The sequence below is a fragment of the Denticeps clupeoides genome, chromosome 1, assembly GCF_900700375.1.
Source record: "Denticeps clupeoides chromosome 1, fDenClu1.1, whole genome shotgun sequence".
Taxonomy (NCBI): Eukaryota; Metazoa; Chordata; class Actinopteri; order Clupeiformes; family Denticipitidae; genus Denticeps; species Denticeps clupeoides.
The window spans coordinates 29,575,960-29,603,357 of NC_041707.1; the positions used below are offsets into that span (position 1 = coordinate 29,575,960).

The 27,398-nt window shown below is 40.8% G+C and overlaps 3 protein-coding genes across 5 annotated transcripts in view; 2 read left to right on the forward strand and 1 right to left on the reverse strand.

Moving 5' to 3' along the window:
• Positions 1–1,688: 1,688 nt before the first annotated feature.
• On the forward strand, positions 1,689–6,856 carry LOC114778937 (rho GTPase-activating protein 11A-like). Its single transcript, XM_028967317.1, has 8 exons — positions 1,689–1,865; positions 4,162–4,258; positions 4,350–4,636; positions 4,750–4,898; positions 5,076–5,207; positions 5,532–5,705; positions 5,848–5,980; positions 6,365–6,856. The coding sequence occupies exons 1-8, from the start codon at positions 1,699–1,701 to the stop codon at positions 6,492–6,494; spliced, it is 1,269 nt and encodes a 422-aa protein (XP_028823150.1). The 5' UTR covers positions 1,689–1,698; the 3' UTR covers positions 6,495–6,856.
• Positions 6,857–10,002: 3,146 nt separating this feature from the next.
• grem1b (gremlin 1b) lies at positions 10,003–11,609 on the forward strand. Its single transcript, XM_028966976.1, has 2 exons — positions 10,003–10,116; positions 10,525–11,609. The coding sequence occupies exon 2, from the start codon at positions 10,526–10,528 to the stop codon at positions 11,069–11,071; it is 546 nt and encodes a 181-aa protein (XP_028822809.1). The 5' UTR covers positions 10,003–10,116; position 10,525; the 3' UTR covers positions 11,072–11,609.
• A 561-nt stretch (positions 11,610–12,170) lies between these two features.
• The window catches only part of LOC114777002 (formin), a 60,665-nt gene continuing 45,437 nt past the window's right edge, over positions 12,171–27,398 (reverse strand). For all 3 annotated transcript variants that reach the window (XM_028966938.1, XM_028966928.1, XM_028966955.1), the window contains 4 exons: positions 20,937–20,988; positions 15,557–15,706; positions 13,991–14,072; positions 12,171–13,896 (listed from right to left, as the gene is read on the reverse strand). In XM_028966938.1, the coding sequence (XP_028822771.1) occupies positions 13,852–13,896; positions 13,991–14,072; positions 15,557–15,706; positions 20,937–20,988 (329 nt within the window). In that variant the 3' untranslated portion in view covers positions 12,171–13,851. The remainder of the gene's footprint in view (positions 13,897–13,990; positions 14,073–15,556; positions 15,707–20,936; positions 20,989–27,398) is intronic.

Here is a 27,398-nt window from a genome sequence, read left to right on the forward strand (position 1 = left end):
TCAGAGCAATTTTGGCCGGAGATGGTTGTGTACATCATTCCATGCACATCCGCCCCTTCGTAATGTGGCCTCTCTTGCACTCCTGCATTACTTGTAATTCCGGTTGTAATGTCTTGGATGGTTTTGCCCCCATTAAAAGGGATTTGTAAGCCATTTGGCTTAAACTTAAACCATTTTCGTCAAGTGATTGCCTCAAATGGCAATTGACAGTAGAATTTTTTTTTCCTCAAGTATATTTGTTATATACACTTGAATGTTTTAAGTAATCAGCAATAGAAAAAAAATTGGAAGCTACTTAAAAATACGATAGTCAGAACTTAATATAATAAGTCAAATACACTTAAAAACCTAGTCTTATTAAAATACTAATTAAAATATTTGGCATATGAAAATCCCAATTAAATTTTTTTTGTCAATTACCATTCAACAATGCAGGACTTTTCATTTATTTTATTGAAACACACAACAAACCAACAACAATGATGCTTTGTTTATAAGACCAGAAGAAAATCCAAAATAACAGTGATTAATGTTTTTTTCTGCAGATATTACTTTACTACAGTACCTTTTTATAATGCAGCAAATAGAACACATGTATTGAAGTATTAAACAATTTCAATCCAAATACAACCAGAGCACAGAATTTTAATTGTTTGCTTTATGAACAATTTTTAAGATTGAAAAAAACATGTAGCCGCATATACTGCATGTGCAAAAGAAAAAACACTGTATGCTTTGTGTGCCACATAACAAAGCAGGCATTAAGAACATCAGCCTTAAGAACAACTATGCAGTAAGGATCAGAGATGGTAAAAATAAACTTGTAACTTTTATAAATTGTGCCCTCTGTAAAATAAAAAAATATATACATTACTAGACATCTAGCACAAGAAGAATCAGATATAAAATGAACAACTGCAAGCATATTTGCTCTAATCAGTGCAAAGTAATTGTGCGACACAGACATGAAGAGCTGTGCTATAAGCATAATTGTTTCTTACCCTGCTAGCTCATTCTTCAGCTTCTGAACCTTTGAAGGTAGCTCACTTCTACCTTAATTTCGCATTACCTGCTGAATGAAGGTAAAAGTGTTTTACAAGCACTTCGGGTGCTGCAGGTGTATTTCATGTTGTGACAGTAGGCGTTATATTGCACAATTTGATATTTGAATGGTACAAATGGAGAAAGGGTTTACTCACTGAACTGCTCTTGAAGAACATAGATGTGTCATCTCCAAGAATGATTGGAAGTCCCATCAGGACAAGGCATCTAATGGCTGTTGGCTCTGTGCTCTGCAAAGCAGTATAAAACACACTTGAATGTAGAACAAAGGAAATAAATCTTATATCCGTTTATTTGTCCATATAGAGAAATACCACAAGAGAACAAGTTTATGTATTGAACTAACCATCAATACCATTATGAGAAGAAAAGAGAAATATCAACCCACCGTTGTGTTGTAGCCCATCAAACTTGGACACAACCCATCAAGAACACCAAAGAACTCTTCTTTTAAATTTCTACCAACAATCCTCCAGGTAAACCTGAAAAATATCAATTTTTTTTTTTTGCTCAGTTTTGATATTCAGGCATGAATATCAAAACTGTATGTAAAACAAATAAGAAAAACATTAAAGGACACATTCACAAACCTGGCTTTCAGTGAAAAGCGCTGGCCAGCAGTGGATCATCTGGTTGATGTCAGGCTCATCCTTTACAACCTCCTCTCGTCTAAGACCAAATGTGATGTCCATGTTCTTTCTAATTAGAGAATCATTTGGGTTTTTCTTCTGCATTTCATTGACCATCGCCTCTCGAATGGCTTCAAGGCTAGCAACATCCATTCCCTCAGGACTTTCTGGAAGGTAAGTTGCATTTCCAAAGCCTTTTAAGGTGGTGTAACCCAGAGAAAATGCTACATGTGTATATATGTTATTATGTTCATTTTATGTAAATAGTTATTTTCACAGAGATTAGCGGTATGTTAGTCTGGATGAACGTATCAGTTAGACACTTAAGGTTTGCAGTATCTCGGTGAGTGGTGCGTTGTGTAATATCTGCTGGTGTCTGAAGCCTCCAGCGATTAGCCTAGCCTCTTAGCTCCGTGCTCGGACACGCGCCTGGCGTACGAATCCGCCGTCCACCGGCAGGGTGAGCAGGCGTGCGGCGGGGCGGGGAGAGGACACGCCTGTCGGGGCACCCAGTTAGCAGTCTGCGCTACCGGCAACGCGCAGGCTTCCTCTGGCTACGTTGGGGCACCGCAGCGGACTATTTACCAGGAGGAGTTACAGTGAGTGAAATACCGAAGCACGCCATATTGTACTGGGAGCCGTAAGTGATTGGACCCGTGGGGGTTATATTTCTTTAAACTTGCCGGCTTTACTTTATGTTATTCAATTGGTTTGCTGTTTGAAGGTGTGATTGATGTGTGTGTAATTTCTTTTGGGGGTCTTTGTTAAATACATAAAGAGAAGAAAGACATATTTTGTACATATTCTCATCTGTGTGTCTGCCTTATCCATTTATATAATTCATTTCGGAATTCCACTAGTAATATTTAAAAGATTAAGTCATATGAGTAAAGGGTCACGTTTAGTGATATGAACCCAGAGCCCAGCTCTCATAGTTGTGGGGTAAAAAGGGCTACAGTGACTTTAAACATAACTAGTAGTGCAAAAAACAAAATGGCAAATGTTGAAATTGGGTAGTTAGTTTTTCAAACCTACACTGAAATAATTTGAATTCTACATTACTTTTGCAAAACTGTATGTAGAGAAAACACAAATAGAGTTACTCTAAAAACGCAATGCTGCAAGTGTCAAATACTCACTGTTAAGACGACCTCATAATTTACACACATTCAAATGCACGTTTCAAACTACAAATGTTCCATCGGTTTCTAATTAGTAGTATTTGAATAGAGAAATGGACTCACCTTGTTCATGTCTCTTGTTACAGCAAGCAAAATTCCTTTAAAAGGGTCTTAACGTGAGAATTTCTTATAGTGATATTTACTCAAACTGTTTGCATAGAAAGAACTTTCGGGTTAACAGTGCATGATAATAATTCAGATATTTAAATGTCTGGTCATGCAGTTTATATTTCTGTGTTAATTATGAGAGAGGTCATATTGTACTCCTGTGTAGTACAATAACTGTGTATGCCGCACTCGGGACAAACCTTTTGGATGTTTTTTTTAGTAGACTTTTAAGAGATGACTTTGAATTACGAATGAGAATGATCTGGAGACAATCTTGAAAGCAGCACTGGAATGAACATGGGCCCTGCTGTAATACAGTGCATGGCTGTCTGTGCTGATTTTAGATCAGACCACATGTCACCATGCTGCTAACTGTCTGACCATGATTTCTATTTCTTTCCCTTCAGTTGACCCCTTAATATGTAAACCCCTTACTACACCGTGCCTCTGACCTTCAGTACGTGTGGGTAGTAGTGTAGTAGTTCGCGTGAAATTGCTTAGGTAGTTTTTAATTTTTTTCTGGTTGGGGCACGTTTATAGGTATGTTTTGAATGTTTATAGATAAGTTTATTTCTCTTGCTAAGTAATAGGACTCTTAACTCTCAGCCAAGTTATGAGCAACGTAGGCGCGATCAGTCCAGTAGGTTATTATTTTGCTTGAGTACAGTGAGTTTAGCGGCAATTCCTCCGGCCTGAGACCATTAAACAATGCCCGTGTTATGCTGCGTTTTGGACATTTTGAGAAGGTGCACAATTGTGAGGAAAGGAATGCAGTCAGAGCAGGGTTGCCACTGGCTGTAGGCACATTAGCTCCAGTTCAGACTTGCTTGAAGTTTTATTGTGACGTTCGGGTTGAAATAAAAATTTTGTGATATCTGGAGGAATGATTGTGCACAAGAGCAGGTTGACCTGTATAGAAACAGTTGTGTTGTTTTTTTTTTTTTTTTTTTTTTAATTGGCAATTTAACAGATTTTTTTTTTAAATTGGCAACATCAGTAATTTAAATCAAGTGGGGTTGAGATGAATGCCCCATAATTTAACTTATTAATATGAAAATAGGGCCTTGTCTGTACCTGTATAGTTTCTTGATTTATTCAATGGAAGTTACGTTTCTTGGCGATCTTCAGTAAAGTGTTTAAGAATTCTGTGTAAATGTTATTTCATTTATTTATTTATTCAGATTTTTGGTGGACGCTTGTACAAGGCTGTTTGAACACACGCAGACAGAGGGCCTATTCAGAAAGTTCGGCTCTGTTGCTCGTATTAAGGCTCTTCGGGTGAGTGATTACTCCGTCTGACCTTCCTCTTTTTAGCCCTGGGACCTTGGCCGGTGGCATTGTTTGACAGGGTTGTGTTGTGTCTCGGCAGGCTAAGCTGGACCAGGGCAAGGACTGCCTGTCCTCAGCCCTCCCCCTGGATGTGGCTGGCCTCTTGAAGCAGTTCTTCAGGGAGCTTCCAGAGCCCATCCTTCCCGTGGATTTGCATGGAGCTCTACTTAAAGCTCAAGAGCTGGCAACATTGGTGGAGAGAACCAGGGCTACCATGCTACTGTCCTGTGTGCTGCCTGAACAAAATTTAAGTTCTCTGCAATACTTTTTTAGCTTCCTTCAGAGTGTCGCTAAAAGGTATATCCTACTTTACTGTTTATTATCTGTGTGTTATCTGAATTTGCATCAAAGCACTCAAAATGCCATCTTTTGCTTGAAGTGATCACACACCATGTAAAGCTGTCTGGTTCTGGCTATCAGTGTTTGTGGACGTCACTCAGGATGGACAGCAATAACCTCTCGGTGATCTTTGCCCCTAACCTGCTGCACTCTGCTGAGGGCACAGAGAAGATGAACGCCAGCACTGAGAAAAAGTTGAAGCTCCAGGCTGCTGTTGTGCAGTGCTTTATTGATAATGCTCAGGACTTTGGTAAGGATCCAGCCAAATTTTAAAAAGGACATGTGGGTTAAATTAGCCTGGTAAATTATACTCGCAGAGTGTGATTTAAAAGAACTGACTCCGTGTTGACCTACTGTAAAAGGGCTCACATGCTCTCTAAATGTGGAAGTACAACATGTGATGGTCATCCCCCCACCCACTTATCAGGTGTGGTCCCATCCATGTTGGGCTGTGAGGCGGGCCTCATCTCCCCCCAGCCAATGCTGTGGATGAGTCCTGCTCGCTCTCAGGTCTTAGGAGGAGTCACCGCAGACGTTTTAGAGGTGAGACCCAAGCGGAGTTGGTGCTTTATTGTGGTCTTTTCAAAGAAATTCATGGTTGTTCTTTGGACTCTAGATGTCAGCTCTCTATGGTTTCCAATCAATGGTCCAATGGTCTTTGTGGTGCGCTTTGTAGACCAGTGCCCTTTGCTTGCTTTTTCTGGCTGTGACCATGCTATTGGCTCTGCCTTTCAGCGATCTCCTACATAATTTTGCTTTTGAATCTTTTCTGTATGAAACATTTTTCATTCTTTGCCTGTCTATTGTGTACTGTGCCTTCAGCAGTGACTTTTGTTCCGCGAAGCAGTATTTATGCACAGTTTAATGTAGAACATTTCTGTAGTCTTTTCCAGAGCAACCCCTGTCATTTCAACACCCAACACAAAGTGTAAGCTTCCCGCAGAGTGCGCACAGAGCCTTGGCTTCTCCAACAAGAAACGCAGGTCCCTCAAAAAGAACTTTGGCATTGAGCTTCTCCCAAACCCTCTGTTTGGTGCTGGTTCTACTCCAGGATCAGGTATTGGTCAGATCTTTATATCAGTGGATGGTTTGAATTTCTTTTTTTTCAATCCCAACTGTTGCTGTGCTTCTAGTGAATGTCTGTGTAATATGTGGACAATTTGTTCCTGATCACACTTCTTTTGCTATCACTGTTCTAGTGCAGAGTGCTTCAGGATGCCTGGACTCTTCCCATAATGCAGCGCCATCAGGAGGGAAGACAAGGAGACTGCCTGCAAGCTCAGCCAGAAGGAAAAGTAAAAGGCTGAGCTACAGAACTAATCAGATCAGCAGGTAAGCCAGTTCTTAATTCAATGCTGTATTTTCTATAATCAACTGCAATCTTCAAATTGTGTCTACAACTGAAGTGATTGTGCAGCACAGCACAATGAAATATCTTCTGCATTTAACCCATGATGAGCAGTGGGCAGCCATGAAAGGTGCCCAGGAAGTAGTGAGTGGATGGTGCTTTGCTCAGTGACACCATGGCAATTTGGGAACCTTCTGATTACGGGCAGCTTCCTTAACCAAGTGGCCACCACTGCTCCTAAATCCTGGAGGGTCAAAATGTTTTAATTTCAACCAACCATGTATGGTAACCAACCATACACTTGAATATGTGCAATTGTGACATTGCTAAAGCGTGTGATGTGAGAACGTCACCTGTGTTGGTTATAGGGTTGAATCCGGGAAGACTGGCTGCTTCTCCCCAAAAGTGACTAAGAAAGAGGCAGTCAGGAAATCCCTGCGCTTGCGCTTCAGCCTGGGCAGGAGCAGCAAAGACCCTGTAAGTTCAGCTTCACTGTAAGCTCCCAACCCACAATGTTGCTATTCTCAAATGTCAATCAATAACGTTGCTTTACAGTGATCACTTTACTGTGTGTGCATGCAAGCGCGTGAGAGGATTCACTGCTGCATGACATTGCATGAAAGCACTTTAACTGTGGCAGTCAATATCTTATTGTTAGGCTTTATTAGTAAGCTTCATTTTAGCAATGTATTTCCTTTGGTGGTTGGAATATAATTACTAAGCTAGTGCCATTTTTGTATCTAAGTCTACAGTGTAAGTTTTTTGTTTTTCTCATTTTCCTTTTTGCTGTTAATCACGTAAATTCTGCAGCCTTCATAAAAGCCACTATCTTGTATATTTTAAACATTATAAAAACTGAGTATTGTACGATAATCACTTTCATTGTAAAGTATGCATTATTTCAATGTGTACATGTTATAATAAAATAATATTGTTCACCAGATACAATGATTAGTTTTTATTTCACATTGGGAATGTTTGTTGTAAGTGAGAGCGGGCTAATGCTCAATTCAGACATTTCACAACCCCTGGCTTGTATGACAACTTGCTGTAAAGTTTCTTAGTAAGAAGCAGGTCCTTCCATTTCAACAATGTCATTTCCTGTTCACTTCCGCTGGCAAAGACTGGCCACTCAAGATAAAGTTTTTAAAGTGAAGTGATTGTCACATGTGATACACAGCAGCACAGCACACGGTGCACACAGTGAAATTTGTCCTCTGCATTTAACCCATCACCCTGAGTGAGCAGTGGGCAGCCATGACAGGCGCTCAGTGGCACCTCAGTGGCACCTTGACAGATCGGGATTCGAACCGGCAACCTTCTGATTACTGGGCCGTTTCCTTAACTGCTAGGCCACCACTGCCCCACCAGATAGCACCACCAGTTTTCATCTCACCACCGAGCCCAGCCTTAACCCTGCTGTATTGCACATCACAAATGCTCCCCAAGGTATGTATGTGTGTATATGTAATTATACTGTAACTGTATGTTTGTAATATATTTTTATTTTATATTTTTTTGCTCCCAGGTACCAAATTCTTCAGTAGACCTGAAGCTCTGTTACTGACTTGAGTCAGTATTACTTTATGTTGAGCTGCTTTATTGGCCATTGATTGTAAAATATTTTGTACTGACCCATAAAAAAATGTATTTTAAAGTGTCTGCATCTTCATTTTTTACTTTTGTCTTTGGCCAGAAGGGGGTGCACTAGCCTTTACATTTCAACCATTGCTGCAGTGGTCTGGTCCTACTATGTGGATGTTGAGAAGAGATACTTTTGTGGGGTTGCTTTTTTTCCCAATCAACATCAGTTTTGTGGATGTAGTAAAATTGTCTTGTATTCAATTTAGTGATCTGATTCAAACTGGAACTTGTCTATATGGTTTTATGTTAATAGAATTTTTATTTTTATCATCGTTCATGATAGCGCTGTTTAACAGACTTAAAATTTTCCTAGTCCTAATAAATACATGCAACATTGACTTATTTGCCCATCTGAAGGCTTAAATGAAAGTTTTCTGGAAGGACGACTAATTAATGGAAATACCCCTTTTTAACTAATTTGGGAATGTCTGGATTTTGAGAGGTAATTCTTTGCTTTTATTCTACTTTTCAATATATGGATAAGAAATATAGCTTATATCTTTGTGTCATTTTCTGTAGTATCACTGAACAGTAACCTTGCATTAAGCCTTGTGTTTCTCTGCAGTCCCTGCTACTGAATGCACACAATCAGGGCCCTGTGTTTTATTATATTAAACTACAATATGTTACATTATATGTGAGACCATGAAGAATGGTGTCATGGAAAGCCACACTAACTGTCAACAATCAAAACCGGTTTTGATTACCTGTTTATTAAGCATGCGATATTTACATGGATGTACATCCTTGTGGACCAGAGATTTGAGGGGGCACGGTACCACAGGTCCAGATTGATTGATTGGAAGAATCTTGTTGACTTCACGCAACTCTGAATCTTCAGAGCAATTTTGCCCAGAGATGGTTGTGTACATCATTCCATGCACATCCCCCCCTTCGTAATGTGGCCTCTCTTGCACTCCTGCATTACTTGTATTCTGGTTGTAATGTCTTGGATGGTTTCGCCCCCATTAAAGGGGATTTGTAAGGCATTTGGCTTTCTCCTACGCATTGTAATTACAGGTCTAGTGAGGGAGAACTGGAACAATCTGATAGTTTTTTATATATATATATATAATAATAAAAAAAATCCTCATAGTTTCCAAAGAGATGCTATTTTTGAACTTCGGCTAAAGCATCCATGATAATTCAAGTTGTTAAATGTCTGGTCATGCAGTTTTTATTTCTGTGTTAAAATGCTTTATGAGAGAGGTCATATTGTACTCCAACTGTGTATGCCACACTTGGACTTTAAGAGATGATTTTGTCTCCAGATCATTCTCATTCGTAATTCAATCTAGTAAGCAGCACTGGACTGAACATGGGCCCTGCTGTAATACAGTGCATGGCTGTCTGTGCTGATTTAAATCAGACCACATGTCAGTTGACCCATTAATGTGTAAACCCCTTACTACACTGTGCCTTTGACCTTCAGTACGTGTGTGCATACATTCATACAGCTACGTGTGTGTGTACTCTAGGCCAGAAAACGTATGGGTGGAAGCAGAGAGGGATGATGTTGCTGTGATGTGGTGGGCTGCATGGTACTGTGAGCGCTCAGTCTGGGCCACTGGCTGCAGACCATGTGCTCAGCACATGCGAGCTGCTTAGCTGCAGAGGGGTTTGAGTAGATGCAGGAAGGGTGGAAAGCCTGGCTCCGGATTATCTGCACCAATAGAAATTTTTGGTCGACTATTCCCTTTACTGACAGATTTTTAAGTGATTTGCGTAAGATGTCCCATACAAAGCATATTAAATAAACCACATATTTTCTAATGATTTTGTGATGAGTCTGCTTCTTTTTAGAGTTCAAGTTTATTGCATTGTCTTGGTAAATGTGCACATTTATAATCTAAATGTGTTCAATGCTTGGATCTTGGACAATATTGCACAAATAAAAATAAAGAAACCAACAATTCCACACACAAGAAATAAATATGGATTTGTTTAGTATATAATTTTTTTTTTTTCATTTCAACTTCTTGAATATGAATTTATAGGCCAGAAATTATTTATTTTTCTTCATACATACATATATATATATTTTTTTTTCCTGATTCTAAAAACTCATTGAATGTTGTGCTCTTACATGGAGTAGTTGATTAACATGTCGTCTTCCTGTCCACTGACTTCTCCTGTCTCAATTTAATGATAGAACTGGCGGGAAGTTCTATCATTTTTACAGACCGAAAAATCTGCTCCTACTAAACTAGTGAAGAATCGATCTCCGGGATAGTCCTCTGTCCCCCTCGGTGCGGTGGGATAAGTGTTGAGGGGGCGGATGGTTTGGATTTTCCTTCCAACGCGCTCGGCCAATAATGTGAAGGGGGGCTGCGGAGCGTTTTAAAAGGAGACAGTCCGGCGCGGCTGCAGACTGGATTAAAATGCCGCGCGTCTTTCTATGGACCCGTTAGACGCACGGGACCCTCGACAGCCTCATCCCACAGCGCGGCACCTCTCTTCCCGGGACCAGTGACAGGTGAGGCCGCCGTAGCGGAGCAGGTGCCCGCCACTGCTCTTATTCAAAAGGACAAATCTGCTCCCTTGTCCCCTGTTCGGTTTGCGTAATTTCACGCGCACTTTGGAGACACACTTAATATACAGAAAAAACATGTGTATATAAGACTATTTTGGGAATGACAGAATACTTTATAGGCATGGAAATAAAGTTTATCCGGTGTTTTTATTTAAATAATGTAATTTGTAAAGTGCAAGATAGTATCTTTCTTTGGCAATGAATAGAATTGTAGTAGTATTGTAAGCTAAGATTCTGTTATAGACGATTGCGACATGTTGATTCTAAAGGATGTTATTCTGCTCATGATGTAAAATGTTCGCTTTCTTTCTTTCTTTCTTTCTTTCTTTCTTTCTTTCTTTCTTTTTTAAGGATGATGGCACCCACGCGCGTCATCTGCGGCATGTTCTTCATCCTGGGACTCCTCTTCCATCCCGTGGACTCGAAGAGGAACAGGGGCTCCCAGGGCGCCATCCCGCACCCGGACAAGAGCAACCCGAACGAATCGGAGCCCCAGTCCCCGCCAGGAGGCTCCGGCCCCCGCGGGCGGGGGAAGGGCTCCGCCGGGTCGGCCGAGGAGGTGCTGGAGTCCAGCCAGGAGGCGCTGCACGTCACGGAGCGCCGCTACCTGAAGCGCGACTGGTGCAAGACGCAGCCGCTCAAGCAGACCATCCACGAGGAGGGCTGCGCCAGCCGCACCATCATCAACCGCTTCTGCTACGGACAGTGCAACTCCTTCTACATCCCGCGCCACGTGCGCCGCGAGGAGGGGGCTTTCCAGTCCTGCTCCTTCTGCAAACCCAAACGCTTCACCACCATGACCTTCACCCTCAACTGCCCCGACCAGCAGCCGCCGACCAAGAAGAAGCGCGTGCAGCGCGTCAAGCAGTGCCGATGCATCTCCATAGACCTGGACTAGGTCGCGCATCCCACCCGAAAGCAGGCAGGACGAGGAAGGGGACGTTAAAGCCCCCGATCGACCCAAATCCGACCCCCAGTTCCCAAATAGAGCGCAGTTCGATCCGGGGCACCTTCCTCTCGCTCCCACAGCTCACCCACCGCCACGGGACGGGACGCAGCACCACGCCTTCCACGACTAAATTCTGATCCACGTCCCCCAATCAAATAAATGGCTTTATTTGTTAGTGATGGTCCGGATGTACGGATTGTTTCCACTGTGTGGAATATTATGAGGGACATTATGGCGAGTTTATTTAATGTGACCGAGACGCCTGTACGAATATGTGTCTTAAAGGTTGCCGTTTTCTAATGTATTCTACACATACTGGTATTTATGCGACTCCAAATGAACCCTATACTTTTGTTTAGTTGTTGTTGTACAGAATGTATGGAATGTTGTAGATATAGCACGACTTTTACTCTCAGTTAACCCCGTATGTTGCTGCTTTATCCCGAGCTGAATGAAGTAATAGCAATAAAATGGAAGCTCTGCATTTCGCCTCGGCATCTGCAGAATTTATTGGCGGCGATCATCGATCACCAGTAAACGGCAGAAGACTCCGGTTTCATCATCTGCGCCCACGAGCTGCTGGAGCCAGACCCTTGCTGCGACTTTTAGATGTTTCTGAGACCTCTGGATTCATTTCGTCGTAAAACGACATCATTTATGACGGCTTCGAGATGTCAGGCCCAACAACCCCTCCACAGCCAGGTTATCCTCTTTTTACGGGCCCAAAAACGGCTTATCGTCATCAGAGGGCCCGCCTCTGCTCTTCAGAAGAACCCGGGGAACCCGAGAGGAACCTTGAGGAGCAAATCATCCCTGACACTCCGGAGAATGCAAAACGTTCATTTTCCGATCTTTTCTGCAGACGTTTAAAATAAAACGGGAATACTAATAATCGCGTCCATTTTGAATTTAGATCTAAACGCCTTCATTTAGGCAATAAGACTATAACATGCTTGTAATTATTTGATTCATTTCTGACATCAATTGAAGATTGGAGTTGTTCGCGTTGCGTTCGTGAAATAACCACATTTAAACCATCACCTTTTTTATTTTGCTTTATTCAGCATATTATTTTACTTTTTCATAAAAGTACTTCCTATCCTCGTCTAATTAATTTTTAAGCAAAGACATTTTCCTGACGACAAAGTAAAAAAACAAAAAAACAAAACAATGGCCTTTATTGGGCTTTAAAAGCAACACTTGAACAAATAAAATCGAACTGCATTATATTATAGTGTGAATTAAGAGCACACTATAATCAGTGGTGATGAGAGAAGATGCGGCTGAATTGATGCTTTCCCATCCTCATCCCATACACCTTCATACCTTTTACTTAAGAAATAGGAGGCAGTCTTTGGCTTTCCTTATTAGACGGTGTCTGTCGATGACGCCAGCAAATCCACTCCTAAAACCATTTTTTTAAAAACGGAAATCATATTCCCAACAACTGCTGTACTTCGTTAAATCAAAATAATGTATCAAAACAATTGACATTTGCCATAAAATAAATTTGTATTTATATAGAAAGAATGTTTCATATTAGTCTGTAATTATTTAGCGTTCTTTGTAATAATATTAAACCATTCAATAAAAATATATTGTTAAAATATATTATCCCACACTTAAGAAACCAGAATATCATTTTCCTTCAGTTCTGTGAATTGGCATGCCATTTATGCTGAGGAAACTAAAGAATTGCATAGAAATTCAAACAGGGGCGCAACAAAGTGCAAGAGTTCCAACAAGAGTTCCAACAAAGTACTAGTTTGGCAAGAATAGACATGTGGCAAAGTAACAGCTGCTGCAAGCAGGAAAGTGCTCAAGACAATATCGGAGGAGGAAAAAATATTACGTCAATTTGTTAACCAGAGAGCCAGTACATTCACGCAATGTCAAAGAGGGAGCTCTTCATCTTGAACATGATTGTTTATATTAGTTTTTACAGTGAGTGACAGTACTGCTGCATTTGGGCAATTTCTGGCTGTATTCCAGTAGGGGTCAGTCTGGTGCAATGAGAAAAAAAAAAAAGCTCCCAGTAATGCCCATATTACACTGAGCGGCTCCCTGTCAAGTTCATATCCTCGCATTTGGTTGTGGAACAGGATATTTAGAGCATTTCATAAATGTTCTCTATAATATATAGACTTGGAGGTAACAACTGAGCAAGAGGCAAGGAGATCTCATGTCTATTGCTGATTATCATCCAGGTCACTTGGTTAAACACTCAGCACTGCATTTGCTACAGTACGTGTGATTAGATTTCACGGAGGGAACTTTTTTTTCCTTTATCCCGGAGGGAACTATGTGGGCACTAAAGAAACATCCAAAGAACACGAGGAGACTGTCAGTATAGATATGTCACCAGTCCAGTGTCATGAGACCCTAGAGACCAATCAAACACTCACTGTAAGAAAAGGCAAGAGGGAGCGACTTTACAAGTCCTACCCCCCACCCCCACCAGAAACAAGAGAGGACCACATGATCCTGGCACCGCCACCGCTTTCCACTCCCATGCATTGGCCTGCTTTTCATCTATGTGCAATGGAAGATGAGCTCCTGGCACGTAATGAGCAGATCCTGGGTAGATGTCTTCTGCTAGGTCTGCTGCGGGTGGGCCAAGTGAACACTGTGATAGTAGCAGTAAGACCTGACGTCCAAGAGATGTCAGACACGTCAGAGAGGCTGTCTTGCCTCTTTTCATTCCTTCATTTCTCCTACTTCCAGTTTGCTCAGCAGGATGAAACACTTGCTTCCTTCTGGCGCAGTCTTTCTTTCTGTGAGTCCAACAAAATAATTATTTGCTGTTGTCAACCAAAAAAGGATATACGAATCCATAGAGAAAGGGGGAGGGTTAGAATTGGATCTTACCAGACTGTTGGCGTTGATCTTTTTTGTCTCTACCCTCTTCTCGGCAGTAATCTTCTGCACAGTCTGCTGAGCATCCTTTAGACTTTGGGGAGAACAACATCATCATCACAATCATCATCTAAATTACCTACCACACCAAAATCAATCACAAAAACACATTCTAGGAATGTGATACAGATTAACGAGATTAATGAGCATTTCTCAGGTTCTATTGGTTCTGGAGACGTCCTAACAGCTGATTATGTACGATGATAATGATAATGCATAAATAAAACATATACAGTGTACACGTCTCTGCACATGTGCTACACCTTGGCAGAATTACCAGCAAACATGGAGTTAACTTCTATGGATGATACATGATTCAGGTTTTTTTTAAATACATAATTCACATACCTTCTTTCTTTTCTTTTCATACATTTAAAACTCATAAACAAAATGTTATGATCATTACAAGCCTGTTATTCTATATACAATTAAGAACATTTATTTTATTTTGTCAATTGCACCACATATTAACCGAACTGTACAGTCAGTTAGTGATGAATAATACAAGCCGTGATTAAAAGGTAAAAGATGGTGAGAGTTATGAAAAGAAGCCAGTGCGCCGTAGCTCTAAAATGCCCAGCTCAAAAACCCAGTCTGTAAAGCTGGTGACTGCTCGTGGTCAGAAGGAAGCAGAGGGAAGCAAGGAATAGCTTCTAAAAGCCTTAAAGCCATTTGAGAAAATGAGACTTTGTATAATAAAACTATACTATAACTTTCTTTGTAGGGCAGTAAATGCTTGTTATTACTTAAAACAAAAAGAAAAAACAGATTCTCATTTCAATCCATTCAAGTATCTGATTGCCAGCAGCAGCAGAAAACCCTTTTGATGTTGAAAGTGAGTTCCAATCTGCTGATGTGAAGCCCTGTCGTCAGTCTGACAGCTTCCACAGCAGCATGGAGAGGTGTGGGAGAAAGTCTAAACTGTATTGTTCTGCATAACTAATGGGGTTAGACCTGTTTGTTCATATTTTCATAGTTTCTAATCATCCATCATAAAAAAGCCCTCCAACAGCATGAGCATCCTCATTTTCAAAAATGTTATTATATCAGATGGAATTTCAGAATGAAGTCAATATCTTAAGAATTCTTCATTTTTACTTATTTACTTTCATGGCTGCCCACTGCTCACTAAGGGTCACAGTGTGCTGTGCTTGCTGTGCTTCATAATGACAATCGCTACACTTCACTAATGAGCTACTATGAGTTAAGCAAAGGCTCCATGAAGAGAGATGAGGAGACCACTGAACAGCACTTGTAAATCCAGTCCCAACACTAGACTGTACTGTGAATTCAGAAATGCACAAAGGGGATTTTATTAGAGATGGCATTAGAGATGGCAAAATGGGACTGTATTAAGTAAGAGCATCACTTTACTCATTCAGACTGTGAACACAACATCTCACACTCATACCTGGTCACATGATTTGAGTAAAAACACAGTGGGCAGATGTTGTAGTGTTGGAGACAGTCAGGGAAATAGCTGAAAACAGCTGTGTTGGACGTCTGGGTGGCACCTACCGCTCTTTAGAGATGTTTTTGCTTTCACGCTTCCAGGAGTTCTTGAAGTCATTGCAGAACTCATACCACAGTGTAAAGACGTAGCTGGGTGCCACCTCCTTCTCTCCAGCTTTTGGCTTCACTCCAAAAAAGCTCACCATGTCTTGGAATCTATTAAGAGTGACAAAAGATGAGGAAAAAAAATCTAATCCAATCCAAATTAATGAAGAGACAACTAGTGTAAATCATCTGACAAAAACATTTTTAGGTCAAGGGTTTGATTCCGTATAGGCAGCCATATTTCACAAAGTGTATTGGTCTGTCTCCCCATTTACACAGAAAGACAGTATATATATTTTGCTATACCATTTGGTGTGACAGTGGTGGGGAAGTGGAGGCCTAGTGGTTAAGGAAGCGGCCCCGAAATCAGAAGGTTGCTGGTTTGAATCCCGATCCGCAAACGTGCCACTGAGGTGCCACTGAGCAAAGTATCGTCCCCACACACTGCTCCCCGGGTGCCTGTCTTGGCTGCCCACTTCTCACTCAGGGTGATGGGTTAAATGCAGAGGACAAATTTCACTGGGTTAAATGCAGAGGACAAATTTCACCGTGTGCTGTGCTGCTGTGTATCACAAGTGACAATCACTTCACTTTACTTAAAAAAAAAAAAAATTATTCTGTAGAATGTTAATGATAGAAATTGTCTGCAGATATTCCTGGAAATTGGAATGATAAACAAACAAACAAACAAACAAACAAATAAATAAATACATAAAAACGCTGGTGACTGTCTGAGCTGAAGATGAAAGCAAGCACCACTGCATGCAGGTAAAACACAAGAACAATAAAATAATGTAATCTCCAAGGTGGCTCAACTCCAGTCAGATTCTTTAATCCCCACCAGGGCTCATAATGCCAGAGGGGTTCTGGCTTCATTTCTGGTATCTGCTGCCATGACAGACATGACAGTCATTTGGTGTAAGTTCACTATTTTCTCTGTCTCACAGACAGTCCCTGACCTCTAATGTGACACTGGGTCAGGGTCTGGAGTGGGGGTTAGGTGGGCTCAACAGGCATGGCAGGCAGTAAAATGCCAGTGGCGAGACGCTTATCATTCCCAGTTATTTGTCATGAGCGTGGGATTTGCAGTGAATCCAATGCAGTACATCATCTATCGCTGCAAAGTATCTGAACTTGGAGAGAGGACAGCGCAGACACAAGCATTTGATTTTCCGGTATTGACATCTCCCTTGCCCCCCGCCCTCTCTGAAACTGTCTGTAGAGCGTAGCGGCACGACTCACCATGATTCATAGTGCACCTCTTCTATTGGTCGTTTTCATGGTCACAAGGGTCAGGTGTCAGCATGGACACAAATCACCAAAGGGTGATTCAGTGTCCAGCTTGGGTCTTCTGAAACCTCCATCACAAGCAGCATACTGCTACTGCCATAGCAACTGCCAATACACATTTAATCTTAGCTCATAAACAAGTAAATAAATAAATCACTGATGAAATGGAAATTCACACGCAAGCACTTTTTCATATCAAAGCCTAGCCTCCAGTGAATTTATAGTGTTTTCACTTTTGAGCTATGGTCAGAGATCAAAGAAGCCCTCAAAGGCCTGAACCACGTACACATTCTGGCCTCTGAACCCAGCGGGTGACTAATGGTTAACTATGTTCCATACCCATATGATTATCACGAGTGGATGAAGAACTAAATGAGACATTTAATAGTGATCTATCAGGTACCTGCAGTGAAACCAAAAACAAGCCGACTCGGGTGACTTCAGGTACTGGCTATTTAAAGGCTGATAAAGCAGGCCAAGTATGAAACAAACCAGCAGAGGCAGAAATATGTGTGTAAATACTGCAGCATTTATGGTCGGATGGGCTAATGTGGAAACAAGTAAAAGCAGATTTCCTGCTTCATGGCAACAGAACCTGTTTTAGAATACTATTTGACTGCTTCACAGCCAAGCTATATTTTTTAAAAAGGACACGCCATGTGTTACAGTAAGTTCTTCTGCCTGTCCGGTTCCACAGCTCAATAAAGTTTATGGGGGATTGCAATGGTATTCCAGTGGAATGGCTGCAAAGCACACAGTGATTTGTGTGGTGCTCAAATAGATTTTACAAAAAGAGGGTGGAAATAAATAGCGAGGACCAATGAATTCAGTAATTTCCTTTGTTTTTTATTGTATGAGAAAGAGCAAAGCCTCTGGACCCAAACCTGTCTGGAGTCTAATTATCAAAACTGTCTTTTGATCATTATTCTAAGCAGGTTTCCTCTATTAACCACAAAATCACTTTAACTGTATTTAAAGGTTTGGAAAATACCACTCTGGGTATGGATAGTGGATAAGGAATAATATTTAAATTCATTTAAGATTGATTTGGTCTATGGTACTGTACCAATTGTTGAATAGGGCTGTACCGAATGCAAAAAGTAATTGGAAAATCCACCACCACAAAACACTTAAAAACTGAACAAATAATGCTACACAAAGGAGGTATTTTATATGTATTCTAAATGTTCTCTGAATAATCTAACAGAATACAGCAAATAATATTTTGAACATCCCAAATTATAATACATTTTACAATACACATGGTAAATATTTACTCGAAAAAATCATCTCATAGGACTACAGCAACAACAACAACATTTATTTCTTATACAGCCCAAAATCACATACAGTGTGTCTCAATGCTACAGCTCTGCAGTTCAACAATTTTAACAAATACAGTCCCTGACAAAAGTCCTGCCGCTCGTGTACAAATTGACCTCAAGTTCCGCTAAAATAAATTTTCAAACAATAATTTTTACAAGAAATGGCTCATTTTGTAATAATGTTTCAGTGCGAAACAAAACTGTCAAAAACTATTCTAATATTCAAAGCTTGGTAAAGCCCTTTGAGTCAATTTTTGCAAAGCAAAGACATAAGTGTTGTCGCCTTGTCATATGAGCTTCACCAGTGACTAATAATGGATCAAATAGGTCTCAGGTGTTTATTATCAAGAGGCTGAAGATCAGATCCACTGCTCAGATCTGATGTGGCAGGCATTTCAATGTGTCTCAGCGTCAAGTACAGAGGATAAAAAAAAGATTTGAAGAGACTGGAGACGTTTTTGATAAGCCCATGAGACTTGGTCACCTGAAGTCCCTGTGTTTGTCCAATTCTGACTTGAAATGACCTCCATGGTCGAATCAGTGGCAAGAAGCACTAAACAAAAGACAACTGAAAAACTGTGTGGCATTTGCCAAGGCCCACAGCCTGGTAAAAGGATGGACGCTGGAAAAGTGACAGAAGGTGGATTTTTCTGATGAATCTTCTGTTGAATTACACCACAGTCACCGCAAATATTGCAGGAGACCTACTGGAGCCTGCATGGATCCGAGATTCACCCAGAAAACAGTGAAGTTTGGTGGCAGAAAAATCCTGGTCTGGGGTTTCATTCAGTATAGGGGTGCGAGAGATCTGCAGGGTGGAAGGCAACATCAATAGTCTGAAATACCAAGAAATCTTAGCTACCTTTTATATTCCCAACCATAAAAGAGGCCAAATTCTGCAGCAGGATGGTGCTTCATTACATACTTCCATCTCCACATCAAAGTTCCTCAAGGCGAAGAAGATCAAGATGCTCTAGGATTGGCCAACCCAGTGACCAGACATGAACATCATTGAGCATGTGTGGGGTAGGATGAAAGAGGAAGCATGGAAGACGAAAACAAAGAATATTGATGAACTCTGGGAGGCATGCAAGACTGATTTCTTTGCTATTCCTGATGACTTCATCAACAAATTGTATGAAAACTGCATGGATGCAGTCTTTCAAGCTCATGGAAGTCATACAAGATATTAAATTTGGATCTCACAGCAACACTACGTAATTTGCTGTAAATTTGTTCAATTTCTGTATAGGTGACAAAACTTTTCTTTTGCCAAATTTGACCTTTCTGTCTTGATTAAATGATAAATCTTTTTCAGTGAAACTAATTAATTTCAATGCATTAAATGCATAAATTAAACATCATTTGGTAGGGTTTTAGCTTTTCATATGAGCTATTTATAACACCAATTGATTAATTAAAAGTCATGTTAATAGCAGGTGTTTCTACAAAAGACTTTTGTCAGGGACTGTATGCCCTCAAACGACATCTTACCATGGATCTTTTGGCACAGAATTTGACTTGACTGCAGTGTTAATGAACTGGGCCAGTGCAAGCAGGTAGCAGCATACTATTCTATTTAGCAGAGATCAAACGCCCTTTCCCAAAGCCATACAAGACCCCATTTGCTTTTTTCATGCAGAGTGGGCCACACTGTAGAGCCCCCTGAAGTGGCCAATCCCTCCACTCAGGACAGATGTGGACGGCCACCCAGAACCAATATAACCGTGCTGGCCGGTCCAGGCTTGAATTCATCACCAATGTGTCATTTTAATGAGGTGGGTGCATGGGAATGAAAAACCAAGCCTCCAGGCTAGATGGCAATACTCTGGCAAAATTAAGGCCAAATTAAAGTCATTGAGGTTCACAGAGCTGACAGACCCTTTTGATCAATATTAGCAAATTTGGCACCTTTGTTAGAAGGGAGTGATCAGAGGCAACATTCAACCAGTTCCTCAAAGCAGTGCCCCATTCACTATTGCTTAGCTTGACTTAAGCTCTGGAATAGAATCTTAAAAAGCATGGCAACTTAAATGTGAATAACTCCAGTCACTGTCCAAACAAAGTGAAATAATCAGTTTGATTTGTTTGTGCTTTCTAGTGTATTACACTTTTCCCCCCCCAATATGAAATATTCCAGAGCAGGTCTTGCTCTAGCAGCAATGAAACGGACGCCAGTTGAATATTTTCATATAAATCAGTTGCTTTTCCGTTCCTTTTTTTTCCTTCCATAAATTTCCATGGTACCAAACACAGCCTGATAACAGCCTGGATGGAATGCCAGCGTGAAGGAACTGTGTTCAGAGCATCTCCACTGACAAGTCCTTGAATCCTGTCCAGCTTCATATCTGGGTCCTGTGGTTTAAGCCTGTGAGCCCTGCCTGTTAGTCTGCAGGCTAGACAGAGCCTGAGTGCCCAGAGTGTCCTCCCTTATCTGCAGTGGCTCCTTATCTGCAAGCTGCTAATTGCAACAGACAGATTTACAAATTGCGCATATTAGCTTTATCTGATGCCATGCGCTCTTATCTCCGCAACAGACACTAAATAACTGATGATGGCTGCGCGACATTCGCCCCTGAGAATGCACACGGTGCTCAGCAGATGCAGAGCAGTGCATTTCTGAGGCATGCAATCATGGTAGCCATTGCCACCGCAAGAGATAGAGTGGTGCAGAGATCAAAGGAGACTGGGTTTAATGGTGTAGCGGTTTTTGGAGAGAGCCTCACCTCTTCTGTGCCGCTGTCAGTCGTTCGTCCTCAGCGGTGTGTTGAGATTGGGCTGCAGGGTAATCAAAGGAGCAACAGGTTAAAAGAACATAAACAGAACATATTCTGCAAGTCCATTCTGCAGTATTCAATTCAACTCCAGCACATTAGTGTAACACATCCAGTGTGTGTCAGTTTGTGCATGCGTGCGTGTGGGGGGGGTAGTGTTGTTGTTTGCTGTGGTCTGTGCATGTATGTGTGTTGAGAGGAGACGGGCTCAAGAACGGTGGGGCCTTGCCATGTAAAAGTGTTTAAATGCAAGTCAGATGTGTGCGGAGGGCCAGGCTGAGGTGCAAGAATTTATCTAGGGCCAGAGAGAGCCTGTGATCTCAGATTTATAGCTTTTTTTCCAGATTCATCCTTTTTACAATGATGGGGGACCTTTCCTACTTGAAGATTTAAGAGGGGGAAGTCTCCAAAAATTGTTTAAAGCCAGGTTTGGGGGTCTTTGGGGACCGGGTGAGCTTGACACACACATCCCTTCTTCTTCGTCCTCTTTTTGTTTTGTTTGTATTTGTTTGGCATTTATATTGCCGTTGTGATTACATGCATTTGCTTTTGTATTTCTGTGAGTATTATTTTGTGTGTGCATGTGTGTAAGTGTGTTTGTGTGTGAGTAAAAAGAGGAGAGGGGAGGGCCATGACCAATAGCATGGTTCCCAGCAGGGGTGTACTGGCGCCTGAGGTCCTCCTTTCCCTCTCCCTCAGTGTGTGTGTGTGTGTGTGTGTGTGTGTGTGTGCACGCATACAAAAGTGGCACCAACACTCCTGGGACCAAGACCACAAAGAGAGGATGTGTGAAGTTTCTCGTCTACCCCCTGCCCACTCTGCCTCTGTAAACATGAAACCAGTAGTGGCTAACTAGAAAGTTATGGGACATTCATGCTGAGAGGGACAATAAATTACGTCTTTAAAACCCTGAAACACTTTTACAAACCATGGCTTTACCTACAAGTCAGGTAACAAAAACCTTGAAATTTGACGCTAATTGCTAAGCGCAACAATGTCCCTTAAATAAAAAGTGTTCCAACAAATGATAGCAACATTCTTGAATGATTCAGGACTTTCTGGCAGACCCCAGAAATATATTTTTTAAAAAAGGACTCCATTATGTTCTGGAGACAGATCAGAGGGCTAAGTGACAATTGTATCTTTAAAAAAATGAAACTTGTAAAGAATGTCAACAATGGTCCCATACACCACACCGATACTCCACTTTAACTATGAATAACTGAACATCAAAGCTAATGGATTTATTTTGACGATCTGATGCATTGCACAAAGTGAAAAGCATAACTAACATATATGAGCGTGTCCAATTCCTCTTCACTGATGTGAGAGAAAGGATGTCTGGTAAATGCCATAAATGTAAATGATGGTGGGAAAAAAAATCTTCACACCAACAACAAGGTGGATTTGTTCATATTTAATAATCAATTATTCATACATTTTGGGGCATAACTTGTAATAAACAAATCAGAATGGCACATTATCGCAGCTTTAAAAAATGGTCTGCTATAATAATCGCTACAATAGTCTGTTTATCTGGTAATTTTCAGTCAATGTGGTTGTGATGCTAAGTGAAAATGCATGAGCACTAAATGTATGGGAGCATGAGCCAATTATTACAGTTAACTTTAAATTCATGTAAATTATGGGGATAAAATAAAAGTAAAAGTTAAGTAATAGTTACAATGTTGGAACAACAAAGCATGCTAAATGTACCTGCTGCCTCATGTCCAAGATGTAAATAATGCTTAATGTTTAATAAAACAGCAACACTCTGACAATGTACCCAGCCGCACCTCAATTGAAATACACCACACATTGGAGTGTGAAACGTGTACAAAATAATTTTTGGCAAGAAACTGACCATTTGTAGAACAGCACAAAGCAAGGTCACATTCATCACAGAAATAGGGTCCATTTTAGCTGAATAGCAAAAAAACTCACACAGTAGCAGGAACCCCACTGCTCAATCAAGTGAACTGTGTGAACTGCAGCCTTCAGTCTGTTGCATTTTAAGGTTAAGAAACCTTCCAGACATCCTTGCAGAAACCCAGTGCCTGTCTGCTATAAGCCATGATTACATGTCATCGGCAAAGTGGTAAACATTGTCAAGGCTTTGTTAAATATTAATAAACAGCAATAAATGTTTAAATTTACGCTGATGGTTCTCAAACTTATTAAGACTGTAAGAGCTTGAGTCTGGACTATCAAGCTGTCATATACTTTAATTAATGTCACTTTAAGTGTTCACGAGAATCAATTTAAATTGTGCTAATCAATGAATTTCATTCTAAGGGATTAGTGGGTCATTTATGCAGGCATGATAATAAAGTGCTTCTGGAATATTCCCCCATGTTCAAGTCCAGTTCCAGCTTGTGATATGAAACAGATACAGCTATCTGTTGCTAAGCCAATAGGAGGAAGAAACCTTTGGAGATGGGACTGATTCATGTACATGATTTTTCAAAACACTGAGAAAAGCACTGGGGCCATCATACATCTATAAAGTGATGTTTCATTTTTCAAAAGCAGGCAATATAATTAGAGACTGTAAAAAAATAAGGTAAACCACATTTACTTAAAGATATGAAAATAACTAGAATAGAATTATTCTGCTTTGGTCAAACGGGTACTGTTCAAGGACATCAAAAAATGAGGAGAAATAAGTGGTTCTGCAGTAACGGAGACAAGGAGATCAGTGCAGAGTGGTTGGATGGGAAGTGTTGAGGCTTGTTGGTAATGTAAAGGTAATGGTTTGCAGAACTATGGATGAATGAGTTTTGCTCATGTAAAAAGGTTGTCAGATCAGAGCCCGTTTTTAGCACGGGCATGGGTGTCGTTCGAGTTCACTTGAGGTTCCTGCTGTGAAGGGAGGCTGTTGGCAGGCTGCAGTTGTAAAGCATTCATATGTGACTTATGGGTCAGTGCAGTGCAGACCCAGCCAAAGCACCGCTGTGTGATTACAGGTAACTCAGTCTCACTGTACCCGAGAGACGGCAGACGCCACCAAGCCTCACGCATGCTCAATTGCTTGGGATAAGAAACGCACATTCACAGCTGAACACGCTGACCCCTGAACAAAATTAAGATTTATGGGGGCAATCTCAAGGTAGGGGGGCTGCTCTAAATATGCCCTAAATAGGATGTAACACAGCATTTGGCATGCAGTGATCAGAGATCTGGAATGATGGCTGGACATGGCAAGGACGCATATGCACGACTTCACAAAACGGGTTGAATATGACAGGAGGAACATCAAGAAACAATGACCCAAATGCGAACAGACACAAACAGGGCAGCTTTATACAATCAGATACAGTTGAAAACAATAATAGCACAATAGCACAGGACCTACACGAAACTCCACTCTGAACTCCGCAGTAGCCCCTTCTGGACCAGAACCTGACAAGAACGGGATGAAACATAAAGGGCGAAGAGCAAAAATCTTGTATAAAAACTTGAAAAAATTTCCACGCACACAATACCATATATCTAAATGAGCCCTTAGGTGAAAATAGTTAGAAAAAGTTACCCCCATTGGCTTTACATTTTATTTCATGTCATTTACTGTCAGATGCCACACTTTTCTTATAATGCACACATAGTTGCATTATTACATGCATTAAAGCATATAAATAATTAAAAATCTCAATTCATTCATTGCAAAATGTCTTATTGTTACATTTGTTAACTGATAATTTAATCTCTAATTAATAGTAGTTCTTTTAATAGTTATTAATTTTAATAATAAAACAGTACAATCCACCAGTTTATTAGTTGAAACAGAGTACAAGTTTTGCAACCTTTGTGAAGGATAGTACACCAATATTAATATCTAATTTTATACTGACCAGCAGTGCTGAATTGTTCATAAAGTTTCCTAATGTTCTCACAGCATTTTGACAGTGTTCTCACATGCAGTGTCACTGTCGGTATGCTAATAACGTCCTGCTCAGTAGCTTGGCTCTGGGCCTCTGTCACCCAACCTGTCTACCTGTCCACACAGGGACTTGTTTCTCTCTGGAAGCCTGCACAATCTCTTGTTCAGTGAAGCTTCAGTCTCATTTGTTTTGTGTATATCGAAGCCATGGAGTCAGACCCGAGATGCAGACAGTGCTCAGCTCTGGCCGGCTTCAAAACTGACGAGAAATGCAGGAGGAATCCTGTTTATAAAGCAAGGTTTATAAGTATCGCCACTGGAAAGAGTTTTTGCACATGATGTGTTGTTGTTAACCGATACCATTTTTGTCGCCCTTGGAAACTGTCATAGGTATAAAATATTTCTAACATAAAATAATTAAAAGAACAATACAAGAATAAAAAAAAATTAACCTATGAAGACTCATACATGTTTAACTAATTCAATCTTTCCAATGCATATGTCTGTATTTAGTAGAAAACATGGGGAACCTGTAAATATGATCACAATATATAGTCTACATTTTATGTTTTAATACACTAAGCATTAAAGCATAATACAGTAAAGCATTTGTATAATATTGCATACTGTATTTATTCATTGTGATTTTGTACTGTTAATTGTCTTGACTGATTTTGTCTATAATCTACATATTTAAAAGTATTAAAACAAACAAAAAATGTTTGTCTCATATACATTTAGGGTGGTAGTAGCCTAGTGGGTAACACACTCGCCTATGAACCAGAAGACCCGGGTTCGAATCCCACTTACTACCATTGTGTCCCTGAGCAAGACACTTAACCCAATGTTGCTCCAGGGGGGGACTGTCCCTGTAACTACTGACTGTAAAGCGCTCTGGATAAGGGCGTCTGATAAATGCTGTAAATGTGAATGTAAATTTAAGCGTTTAATGCCTTTGATACATTGGTACTCAATGCCAGTGAATGAACATGTCACGACAGGAAATATGACAGAACAATATTGATTGGTGTGTGTTCGTATTATTGGTAGGAAGGTGAAGGGATCATCTTGAGAAATATCATGTTGAGGGTTCATAGGAAGGTTAAAACTGAATGTCATAAAATGGTAGATGTCCAGGATGTGCCTGTGTGTGTGCGTAGATGCGCTCTGTCGTGGTGGTCTCTCAAAGAACCCCGCAGAGCTTGTCTTTACGAGACCTCAGTAAGGGATGTCCTGCTAGCTTTACTACAGGTTGGAGTATGTTGTGTTTGTTTAAGCGAACCTGATCCTCAGGCTGTGCCCACATTACAATGGACAAATTCCCCATAATCACTGCAGACTATTGTGACCAGCAAAGTGCAAAATGACAAAATGACTCTCCCCAAAGTCTCATTGCAATTAACACACACAATTTTCATTCTCATCCAACTATATATATATATATATATATATATATATATATGTGTGTGTGTGTGTGTGTGTGTGTGTGTGTGTGTGTGTGTGTGTGTGTGTGTGTGTGTGTGTGTGTGTGTGTGTGTGATATATATATCACACACACACACACACACACACACACACATATATATATAAAGCAATTCCATTTGAGTACACCCCCTATTTTTAGAATTTTGCCAGTGATACATTTCCCAAGAGACAAGGAACACCAAACACTTTTGCTTCACAAAGTAAGGCTGTTCCTGTTCATTACATCTCTTGTTTTTGAACTGCCTTCTTCAAATTTTATTTGTCACATACACAGTAATACACAATATGATATGCAGTGAAATGACAAATATGACAGAATTATCCTTATCCCTTTCCAAAAGAATTTGGTTTTGATAATTCCCAGGAATTATTCTAGAAGAATGTAATGGCCATGGCCCAACTCCACAACCACAGGGGGAGAGTGCCCAAGCTACAGAACCTCCTCCCTATCTGCCTGCTCTTGCCATTCCAAGCGCCCACGCCCAGCTTCTTTAAAACCTCCTGCGTCTCCCTTTCCTCTGAACATATCTGCAAATGTGTCCCCGGGCCCACCCCATGACAAAGGCGTATACTCGTAAAAGTAATAAGCCAATACATTTACAAACATGCCCTGTGAGATCATTTAACATTAATATGAGTTCCCTTAGCCTGTGTATGGTCCTGCAGTGCTTTGGCCCATTCTGCTTCACCGTTCAGAGAGCAACAGCTCAGATGGTTGGATCTGGAATGTCTCCCCATATGTCATCATAAGGGGGAAGGTTATCTCCCCTTTCTCAAGCTTTGACTGCCAAGAGAATTTTCTGTCATGCAACTCGCTGTAGAAACAGCGAGTTAATTAAATTTTTGTCTCGAAAAAAACGCTAACACAACTTCCTGGTTGCGCTAAACATTGTGGTTGGTGAATGGTGTTGATGACATCATTTCTGTGATTGCCCCTCATTATCATTTAAAGCAACACACACCAAAATGACAGGTTCTGGGCAAATCTCATTGTGTGACTGGTTAAAAGTGGCTGTAATTCTGCACCACGGCTGAATTTCAGAAAGAGC

Excerpts from the sequence above, each read along its gene's own strand:
- grem1b (XM_028966976.1), top strand. The coding sequence starts at position 10,526 with ATGATGGCACCCACGCGCGTCATCTGCGGCATGTTCTTCATCCTGGGA.
- LOC114778937 (XM_028967317.1), top strand. The coding sequence starts at position 1,699 with ATGTCAGGCTCATCCTTTACAACCTCCTCTCGTCTAAGACCAAATGTG. Across the intron at positions 4,259-4,349 it reads CTCGTATTAAGGCTCTTCGG|GCTAAGCTGGACCAGGGCAA; the intron begins GTGAGTGATTAC and ends GTGTCTCGGCAG. Across the intron at positions 5,208-5,531 it reads AGAGGTGAGACCCAAGCGGA|TCTTTTCCAGAGCAACCCCT; the intron begins GTTGGTGCTTTA and ends ACATTTCTGTAG.